Source organism: Leiobunum rupestre, chromosome 8 (genome assembly GCF_980474605.1).
Source record: "Leiobunum rupestre chromosome 8, qqLeiRupe1.1.hap1, whole genome shotgun sequence".
Taxonomy (NCBI): domain Eukaryota; kingdom Metazoa; phylum Arthropoda; class Arachnida; order Opiliones; family Sclerosomatidae; genus Leiobunum; species Leiobunum rupestre.
Window position 1 is genome coordinate 46934210 of NC_143391.1, and position 11064 is coordinate 46945273.

Here is an 11064-nt window from a genome sequence, read left to right on the forward strand (position 1 = left end):
AGAATATTCCTGTAAACTACGCCATCAATAAGAGAGCAGCGGGGAGCGTTATTCAAAACAAAGTCGCGTAGCTAGGGGTCAAGCTGAGAGAAAGAATTAACTAAATAACCGTTAAGGGCTTTAATTTTTGGGTCAGATAACTGCGCGGCGATTAGAACTTTTTCATCAAATGGAATAGGTGTTATGGAATCTACGCAAGCGGCAGTTGCTAAAATAGGCTCTTCCGGACAATTAGAATCAGATTCGTCCAGCGAATCCGAATCGTCACCATCCGGAAAACGGGATAACGCGTCCGCTATACCGTTGCTTTTTCCGGGAACATGCCGAATGGCCGAAACGTAAGGGTGTATCGCGAGGCGCCAACGTGCAAGCTTCCCTGTAGGGTCACGAGCAGTTCGCAGCCATTGTAAAGCGCTGTGGTCGCTGTAAACTGTTACCTGACCGCCCTCGATGTAAGGTCTGAATTTATCTATGGCCCACTTAATTGCTAGGCATTCACGCTCAGTTACTGAATAGTTTCGTTCAGCCTTACCTAACGCGCGACTAGCGTACTGGATAACTACTGGCTTTCCCTCGATAGATTGACTAAGAATCGCGCCGATACCGGAATTAGAGGCATCGGAGTAAACGTCAAATGACTTAGAGTAATCGGGCTGCGCTAATATAGGGGCGGAAGTAAGAGCGCCTTTTAGGGTATCAAAAGCTGTTTGGTGCGCGGTGGTCCATTGCCAAGCCGCGTCTTTATTTAAAAGTGATTGAAGGGGGTCGGCGATTACTGCGAAATCTTTAATAAATCGCCGATAATAGGAAGCGGCACCTAGGAAACTACGTAATTGTTTTAACGTTTTAGGTGGGGCTCGCTCGCTACACTGAGAGAAATTTCTGTACTTTCTACAGAGTTTTTGTACAGTATTAATGTGTGCGAAATTTTTGCAGTACGTTTCTGTAAGCAAGTAAAACAGTTCAGTCATTTTATTTTTGTACAATATCCTTATGTATATTTTACTTACAGAACTGTTATTTGTACTAAGAACTGTAGAGATTACAGGCCTATTTCTGTAATCAATGATCAACGATTTTGGCTGTTAAAATGACCAAATATGTTTATTTGTGGCACTGTAATTTTCACCAAAAACTGCACAAATTACAGATCTCGTCTTGTAATTTTCCCTACAATTATTTAATGTAAGTTTTACGTGTATATCCGTAGTTGTAATATAAATATTTTATAGAAACGAAATTTTCTAAATTTCTGCGGTTATTACCATAAGCCTATGATAGCCACTGTCGCACCTAACGGAACGCGCCTCTTGCGACCACGATAAAGCGCGGCTCCTATTTGTCGTTTCAAAGGAATCCGGTGCCTCGCTGAACGCGCTTCCTTCTCCGTCTCTGGGTACTCATCTCGACGATAATTCTTTTAGAATCGCCATCGGTCTTCGCTTGGTTGTTCATATCTGCATTCCGCGCATCTGCAACTATGGTGCCCATGTCGAATCATTCGGGACCCATGGTAAAGTTGCAAAAAAAAACGCTGGTCGTCTGTCCCGCCACGCCGCCGTCAACGACATCGTACGGCGCGCTCTCGTGACATGTCCGCCTGTGTGCCCTCCGTCCTCGAGCCCCCGCAGTTTGTCGAGGGACGACGGCAAACGCCCAGATGGCATGACCCTTGTCCCTTGGTCCGGTGGTAAATCATTAGTATGGGATTTCACATGCTCCGACCCCATAGCGCCTTCGTATTTGGCTTCGTCTTCTGGCGCCCCTCTCTGGGCCGCCATCCAGGCTGAATTGAAGAAAAACGCCATATAAATGTGGGCCTCGGTCATCGCTTCCAGTTCTGTGCTTTGGCTGTTGAAACTTTTGGCTTGGCCCTGGAACCCGCAACTGACCGGAAATTTTGGAAAGTAACCGGGTAGCCGCGTTCCGTGGAATACATCAGCCAACGCATAGCCATTGCGGCCGCCGTCTTGAACACGTTCCTACTAGGCTCGTCTCTTGGGGAATTTCTTTACAAACTCCACTAATTTTTACTGTTTCAATTTTGTAAACCAATTTTTTTTAAATAAATTAAAAAGTTAATTCTTGATGATAGGCTTACTTATGTAACATTCATGCTACTGAGAAATAAACCCTATAGCAGTTTAGGTTAAATCCCACACCAAAGATTTGCCACCTAAGCATACGGAGCCTTTGTCATCCGTCAGGTCGTTTTATCGTCGTCGCACAAGCTAGGCACGATTTAAAATGTCGCTCACGGCAGCATGACTGTGCGGGTCGCTACTCGTGTCATGACGCGACAAGCAACTCTCACCTCTTTTATAATAGTTCTTTCTATAAATATTTTACGCTTACCCAACTTGTTAAAAGTAGAAGTATAACATGTTGCTCTTACGTCACAAGACTGAGCTTTGGTGAGCACGCGCGATTTGCACGAGCGTTAGAAAATAGGAAGCTCCTCGTGATGCGAGCGCGCGCTCGTAGTGTTGGAGAAGGTAAATGCAATGACGTAAGAGCTACATTAAAACAAGAAGGCCATGTTACTTTAAAGAAAGAACTATTCAAACCTTTAGTGCAAAAAAAAAGAAATCAACAACGCCACGGCAAAGTATCAACCAAGCACGTGATTATCTTGATGTATCAGAAAAAGAGCGGTCAGTTATCACAACATCAAATAAAATTGCGTTGTTTTTTCTCTACTCTAGACTGTGAGTAGACGAATTAGCAGACGGAAATCCAGTAGTTTAGCGAACTTCTCGCGTTGGCCGCTGGAAAGTTCTATGGTAACCGAATGTCTTATTTTTTAAATTACAGTTTAACAACTTGCGCAAAAATTACCAAAATTAAAATAACGTAGACGACGAATTTTTCCAGTGCACAAGAGTAATTTAAAACATAAATAGTTAATTTATGTAATTAAATTTAGTCATTTTGAGCCCACTACTTTGTTTTTATAAAACATGGTGACCTGTATAAAACAAAATTTTCACGCTTAATTTTCGTTTCTGCTTTCAAATTTCGCGCTTGTCATTTCTTGGCATTTTTTCGAGCTCGATCTTGGAATTTTGTAAATCATAGAGTGGCAACACTGCTCATGACTCCGGACGGAAGTTAGTGTCGAAACTGCAGCGCAGTGTAAGTTAAAGTTATACGATTTTAATGTTCCAGTTTTGATGTTAAGGAATGTAAATAGTGACGTAGACTGGAGCTTAGGTGGTGAGGCACTAATTTAAAAGTAAGCTTAATTAATTTTTATTTATTATTTTATTGAAACACCTATAGAGTACAGGCAGTTGGGGGGGAAAACGAAAGTTCGTCTGCTAAAAGCAACGACTCTACAGCTAGTTGGACGGGTAATATTTAGTCTTTGGGAAAATATTTTCCAGGTTGCTTGAGTCGGCCATTTTGGGCGCGATTGCAAACATGGCGAATATGAATTGTTTTAATGTTGATTTAAATTCAAATTTTAATTCTTCTGAATATTACGATAGTTTAGAGCTTAATGTCAAAAGTAGGTACAGAGAAAAAATATAATTCATTAATGATACTGATCCAAATATAGTCAAACCGAAAGATTGTCATTTAATTAAGCCTGAAGAGATTGAAAGTTTTAGTTATTTGCCCCCAATAAACTTTGCAGATATTTATCTGTATTTAATTGAGGGAATTTCACCTTTCACGAAGAAGAAATTAAAGAACTATAAAAGTTTAAATGCGTATAACCTTTTTGTTTGTGGATTTATAAGAGACGTGATGGTGAAGAACGTTGATGGTTCCATTTATATTCTTGTTAAAGCCACTGTGAGTATCTTCACCAGTATCATTTATATGTAGCGTAACATATATATTTATTCTGTTCGTATTCTTAAGGTAATGCACTCCCAAAGATTAAGGGAAACTCCCTTAAAACCTTGGATTATAACAGAGCAAGATGGCACAATTGAATCTGGACATTGCACTTGCATGGCAGGACTTGACGAGTCCTGCTCACATATTGCAGGGCTGTTATTCTACATTGATTATGTCGTTCGATTTCGAGAAAGGACAACCGTTACAGGTGTCAAGGCTTATTGGTTGGTTCCTATAACCAAAGGAGCAAGCTATGCCCCAATAAGTGAAATGGATGTTTCTTCAATAAAATCCCGAAGAAAGGAATTGGATTCAGTATTAGAAGTAGAAGAAAACGCTAAAACTAAATGCAAAGACAGTGTATTGGTTCAGAAATTTACTCCAAGAATCACGACTGAAGAACACTACCAACTTGCTGATAAAATTTTTAGTCTTGGCTGCAAAAATTCGTATTTTAGCATTGATAGAAAATATCAAGAAAAATATAGACCAAAATATATTAACGATTCATTCCCAATGGTGCTAACTGAGCTGTACGATGACAAATGTGTTGATTTACCATTCCACGAACTACTTAAACATTGTGAAGGAATTAAAGTAGGTTTTACATGCCAGCAAGCCGAAAAAGTAGAAGCTGAAACAAAAAATCAATCAAATAGCAAACTATGGCATTGTTTCCGCGCTGGTCGTATAACAGCGTCAAACTTTAAAGCAGCCTGCCACAGTAATCCAGCAATGCCTTCAGCTTCATTAATCGCTACAATTTGTTATCCAAGTGAAAGAAAGTTTGAAAATGAGGCAACCAAATGGGGTACTCATAATGAAGAAACAGCACGAAAAGTTTACCGCAATGCAATGCTGAAGACTCACAAAAATTTTAAAATTGAAAGATCTGGACTTTGCTTGAATGTCAATCATCCCCATCTCGGAGCCTCACCGGATGGATTTGTTAGTTGCGACTGTTGTGGTAAAGGGGTTATAGAGCTGAAATGCCCTTTTACCATGAAAGATAACGCTCTGAAGGACGGAGATAACAAATTCTATCTTCAAATGAGCGAGAGTGAATTGAAACTGAAGCAAAATCATGCCTATTATTATCAAGTTCAGACGCAGCTATTTGTAACTCAAAGAGTGTATGCGGACTTTTGTGTGTGGACCAAGGTGGACTTCCATATTGAAAGAATATATCCGGATGAGGATTTCTGGGCAATTGCACTTAGTAAATCAAAAGAGTTTTTTTATAATGCTATTTTGCCAGAACTAGTAGGACATTTTTTTAGGAAGGATACGTCCATTAAAGAAAACCCCAGAAAGAAAAAAGTGGAAAGAAAGCGGTTAAGTCATCCACTGAGCTCAATATTTTATCTCCAAATAAGAGGAATAATTCAAACAGAATGTCATCCCCATCAAAAGATTTGAATACCCAATCCAAAGTTCGTATCAATTTCTCTTCACCATCGACATCTAGGATCCCCAACTATTCATCCCCATCGAAAGATTTGAATACCCAATCCAAAGTTACTATAAATTTCACTTCACCATCCACAAAAAATCAGATTACGCCATCCACACCCAGTGCTTCTCAGAATATAGGATCAGCAACTAAAGAACTTGTTCAGTCCCCTTCAGAACCAAATAACTCTAGTCAATGTGAAGTCTGGTGCTATTGCAAACTACCCGAGTCTGGTGATATGATATGCTGTGATAACCAAAATTGTGCTATTGAATGCCTGAAAATAAAACGGATTCCGAAAGGAAAATGGTTTTGTGCTGAATGTTCAAAAGTTAATAGGGAGAACAGATCAAAGAAAAGGAGGCTCCAAATGTGATTTTCCATTTACTGGTCATTGTTCCTATATAAATTCAGAAATTACATTATTTTGATAAATGAAAAAATAAATTTAAGGTCTCAGTTATAAAAATTGATTAATTTATTCAATAGAAACTACTGATGGGGTAAGATTTGTTAACGCACAGCACACGGTAGCAATTTTGTCAATTGTAGCAATATTTTCATCCGGGGCCCGATGTAGCAATTCCACGGGAACTTTAGTATGAAGTATTTTATACTTTTGTCGTAGTTGCCCGATAACTCTTTCAACATGAATTCTGACATTAGCTAATTTACGTGTAGTTTCTACATCATTAGGGGATAGTTGTTTTTTTCCACGGGTAAATGCTGGGTATTTTATGGATGCACAATAAAATCCGACTGAATCGTCAATATCAAACCCCCTATCAGCGAGAACTAAATCTCCAGGAATTAGTTTTTCTAAAAACCCACAATGTTCTGTTAAATGTTTATCCGAAACACGACCACCCCAACCTTTTGAAATATAACTTATGGATCCTTGAGGTGTAATACCAATTAGAAATTTTACAGTGTTATTGTGTTTATAGCTGGACCACGTATTTGCTCGTGTTATAACACTGGATGGTTTGTCTGTGAACACCTCAAAACAATCTATGATCACTGCACATTTTGATCCAAATTGCTCTCTAAAACACATTGGCATTGTTGCCTGTAGTTCGTCTCTTTCAGGCCACTTAATGAATCGGAAAAGGCGATTGTACAATGCATTTAAACAATTGTAGAAAATTTTGCTAACAGTTCTTTCGGAGATAAAAAACCTGTACGCTAATTCCCTATTTGATGAAGCCAATCGTAGTTTCATAACTGTCAGTATAAATTGTTGGAATGGTGTTAGCTTGGAGTTCTTGAATAAGAACGGTGAAATTTCTTCAACTAAAATATCTAAAAGCTCCAAGCGTTCAAGCCCCGTGAAGAAAAGAACTTTTTCATTATCCCCAGCAAAAAAATGATGTACTGAATCGATATTTTTCAATATCCTCAGCTTTAGATTCAATTTCCAACGTTGCTATTGATAATTGATTTCTACAAAGGCTTAGCATTTCCTTTACTTGGTCTAACTGTAAAGTTAGGTTTTCAATTGAATATTTCAATTCTTTTAATTCAAACTGGGCTGCTTCTAGTTCAAACTGAGGACAGACTCTTAAAAATGTTTGGGAAAATCCATCTGTGAAACAGCTATCCGTTTGCGTTGCGTGCTCATCGAAGGTGGTTTCTGTTTGAGTTGAGTGCTCATTGAAGGTGGTTTCTGTTTGAGTTGAATGTTCCACAAAGTTGGGTTCTGTTTGGATGTATTCGTCTGTTAAGCATGGTTGGGTAGTCTGTGTAGATAAATTTGCATATGTTGGATATATATGTTCTTCAAATGTACGATCCATTTCTAGTAAAGAAACGTTTTCACCAAAAGACATCAAATTATTTTCATTAATAATGGAGGAATTATCATCAAGCGACACAGTGTTGAATTCTGCAGCAGTAAGCAGGGTATTAATTTTTGGCGTAGATGTAGCACCTGGCAGATTTGGATTTAAACTATTTCTACACTTCGTAGTTCTGGGGGTATCAAAGTAGTGCAGCTTAGCTCTTTTAAGTCTTCTTTCATAGCGCTCTAGCTTGTGATCATTGTCTTCAATTCCACTAGTTCCGTCTTGAATAACACTAGATTGATCTGTTTTTAGGTAACGACTTGGAAGCCAGTCAGGATGTGTTGCATCGTAGAGCGTTGATGGTTTTCCTTAAACAAAATAGTGTATAGTTTTGTGTTTTAAGCTCTTTTGAGTTAAAAAATTAGAATACCTGAAGCGAAATGCCTTGAACAAATGCGAAGTTTTTCATCGTACCCATTAAGCCTTAGTTTATTGACCCATAGGCGCTGCCTATCAGATGATAATTGTTTTGTTTTATCCCCCTGGTTTTGTATAACGTTTGGAATCCGGTAAAAACTGACCTCCTCCGATGACAATCTTTCCCCTGAACAACCCTCAATACAACAACGCTTACGTTTTTTACCCATTAAAAAGATCAAACCTAAATTGATGATCCAAAATTCCTATCACGAAAACGCGCCCAATATGGCTGACAAACAAGAGAAAAAATAGATAATAGTTATCCAGCTCTTTCATAGATGGCGATACGATCGCTATTTTTATCACCCCCCCCCCCCGTTATTTTAGTTCCCCTATGACGTTTCATATTTCCCCTCTGCCTTTACTCTATTGTATTAAGTAAACCCGTTGGCTAAATTTTACTATATGGAAGTGGGTGCCGTAGAACACATGACGGACATTGACGCAAAGATTGTGCAAACCATACTAAGCTTTCTGGGGACCATAGTTCGACTGTAGTAGAACTCGTGAAGATGACATTGTTTGAATTATTTCTTTTGGACTGTACTACAATAATATTGAATTATTTTCTAATATTTTGGACGTTTTTGACAAATCTGAAACGCGTACTTTGTGAAACTCCTCTCACGCTCCTCTCCCTTTGAAGTTTCGCGCATCTCGCCTGTCAGATTCTGACACTGTTCTCACAGGGGTAGAACAACGACCATCACTGGCCGGTGACCACATTAGATTTACTGTCTTTAACTTCTTTATAGCTTTCTAATGTCAGCATATTATGTGCTCTTGTTCATATTTAATTACCACTTCAAAAGAAGTTATGGGTCCCAGTGGCGTAGCTAGACCTTTTGCAGAGAAATAGTTTTCAAAACTAGTTTAAAATGGAGTATTGACCGTCGCTTCAGTTTCCATGAAGTGAAAAGTGCCGCCCCCCTAGCTACTCTACTGATTGGTCCATGAAAATTGTTTTAGACGGTCAGGGAAAACCTGAAAAAGTTGGGGAATTTTAAAATGAAAACGTTTTGGCAACCCGTATTAACATTAAGAGGGAATAATCTTTCCTTGTATAATAAGTCCTTTCTTTGAATGCGGGCTGACTCTACTACTAAACATAAATTATTGAGGTCAAGGTTTAACTAATTTTCTTTCAATATTATAGATGCATCGCCAAGATAAATCCAGAGAATCCGAAAGAGGTTATTAACGTGAAGATCTTTTTTATATAAACAAAATATCCCAATATGATTGGATATTAATTAAAAATAAAATCCTGTAGTAATTTTGGGAAATTGGCTCATGAATAAATGATTTTTTCGAAATTGTATCCAATATTTTGTAATATTTGCAGAATATAGGTTTTTTATCACAACGGAATGTCCGTTTTTCAAAAGAAGTTTCCTTAAAAAACCGAATTCAAAGTATTTCAGAAAATCTGGGTTAAGTGTTTTTTACCGAAATTATCTGAAATGTTTATAGAATTCCGTTTTTTGCAACACATAAGACGTACTACAGAACTGTATGCCATATTTACAGAAGAACGTTTTATAAAAACACAAGTTGTTCAGTTTGTCCTACAGAACGGTGTCGGTATGCCATATTTACAGAAGTACGTTTTATAAAAACACAGGTTGTTCAGTTTGTTATACAGAAATGTGTGCCATATTTACAGAAGTATGTTTTATAAAAACACAGGTTGTTCAGTTTATCCTACAGAAATGTATGCCATATTTACAGAAGTATGTTTTATAAAAACACAGGTTGTTCAGTTTGTCCTACAGAACGGTATGCCATATTTACAGAATTTCGTTTTATAAAAACAGAGGTTGTTCAGTTTGCCCTACAGAAATTTGTGCCATATTTACAGAAGTACGTTTTATAAAAACACAGGTTGTTCAGTTTGTCCTACAGAAATGTATGCCATATTTACAGAAGTCCGTTTTATAAAAACACAATTTGTTCAGTTTTTGAATAAAACATTCTTTAATATGTACAGAACATTGATTTTTAAAAAAAAAAAGTTACATTTTTATTTAACATATTTGTTCTGTATTATTTACAATACAAATATCTGTAATTTTTATATAATTAATCTGTAAGTGAAAAACATTTTTTTATCTGTTAAAAAAGCAGTTGGTTTCTGTAAACCTTTATTATGGAAATATCTGTAAAGAAATCAGAACATTTCTGGAATGATGGTTTGCCAGATATTTTCTGTAATTTATGCAGTAGAAATTTCTCTCAGTGTAATCGCGGCAGTTTTTGCGGGGTCAACATTTACACCGTGTTCATTAATGACATGACCTAATATAAGGGCTTCGGTTTGACAAAAGTGGGTTTTGCTGGCCTTTATAGTTAAACCGGCGTCGCTAAGTATAGTGAAAACCTTTCGCAGAGTAGTCACGTGCTCGCCTAAAGATGGCGAAATAATTATCAGGTCGTCGAGATAGGCACTCACGCCGTCTCGGCGCAATGGGGCTAATAGCTGGTCAACCATCCTCTGGAAGGTGCCGGGGGCCGTAGTTAACCCAAACATCAGGACTTTGGGGCGAAATAATCCGCGATGGGTTACGAAAGCCGCTTTATCACGACTCTGAGCATCGAGTGGAATTTGCCAATACCCGCTTTTCATGTCAAGAGTCGTAATATACTTGGGACTTTTTAACGAATCTAAAATATCATCGATTCTAGGGAGGGGGTAGGAATCTTTCCTAGTCAATTTGTTTAACGCAAAGACTATATAACGCTTCGCTTACTAGACAGGCGTGTTCTATGGCTCAACTTGCATACCGATTGTGGCTCCATCTCGACGCTGGCCCAAAATTTCCCCTAGCTTGAGCTGTGTTACTAGTGGCGCCTCTAGCCGCGGGTCCAAATATTACCCCAGCTTTAACAGTGCTACAGAGGTGTTAACAGGTTTTTCCTAGGAACACGCCTGTCTAGTAAGCGAAGCGTTATATAGTCTTTGGTTTAACGCCGTGTAGTCTACGCAAAGGCGGGACCCACCATCCTTTTTGGACACAAGGACGCAAGGGGAACACCACGGAGAATTACTAGGTTCAATCAAGTCGTCCTCTAGCATTTGGTCTATAATATTATCAATTAACTCGCGCTTATGGGGAGAGTAGCGGTACGGGGCGCAGGAAACTGGGCACGCGTCACCCGTGTCGATAAAATGCGTAGCCGCGTTTGTTAGGCCGGGGGTTTTCGCAAACAAATGGCGAAATTCGTATACGAGGGGTTCGAGAACGCTAGCGCGCTCGTCGGGGGTAACTTTAGCCAAAGATAGGGCCTTTTTAAGATCATCCTCGTCAATGTCACAATTGACAGCTGAGGCATTAACGGGGGAGGGGGGGCATTCATAAAAATTTCTAAGAAAATGAAACTTGTGTAAGGGGGAATCGCGCCAGGTATAACTCATATCGGAGCAGTTTAAAACCATTCCTAAAGACTGTAGTAAATCCATGCCCAAAATACAGGGAAAAATTAAATTTTTTACAAAGT

The 11064-nt window shown here is 38.7% G+C and overlaps 1 protein-coding gene across 1 annotated transcript; it reads right to left on the bottom strand.

Annotated features, from left to right (window-relative positions):
• Positions 1-5758: 5758 nt before the first annotated feature.
• Positions 5759-7792, bottom strand: LOC149933534 (uncharacterized). Its single transcript, XM_090157321.1, has 3 exons — positions 7517-7792; positions 6772-7454; positions 5759-6704 (listed from the first exon to the last, which is right to left on the bottom strand). The coding sequence occupies exons 1-3, from the start codon at positions 7731-7733 to the stop codon at positions 5781-5783; spliced, it is 1824 nt and encodes a 607-aa protein (XP_090013447.1). The 5' UTR covers positions 7734-7792; the 3' UTR covers positions 5759-5780.
• Positions 7793-11064: the final 3272 nt, after the last annotated feature.

What these genes read in the sequence shown, in the direction of transcription:
- LOC149933534 (XM_090157321.1), bottom strand. Translation starts at nt 7,733, where the DNA reads ATGGGTAAAAAACGTAAGCGTTGTTGTATTGAGGGTTGTTCAGGGGAA. An exon ending in TTCAAGGCATTTCGCTTCAG is followed by an intron (nt 7,455 to 7,516) that starts GTATTCTAATTT and finishes ATTTTGTTTAAG; the next exon opens with GAAAACCATCAACGCTCTAC. An exon ending in TAACTTTACAGTTAGACCAA is followed by an intron (nt 6,705 to 6,771) that starts GTAAAGGAAATG and finishes TTGAATCTAAAG; the next exon opens with CTGAGGATATTGAAAAATAT.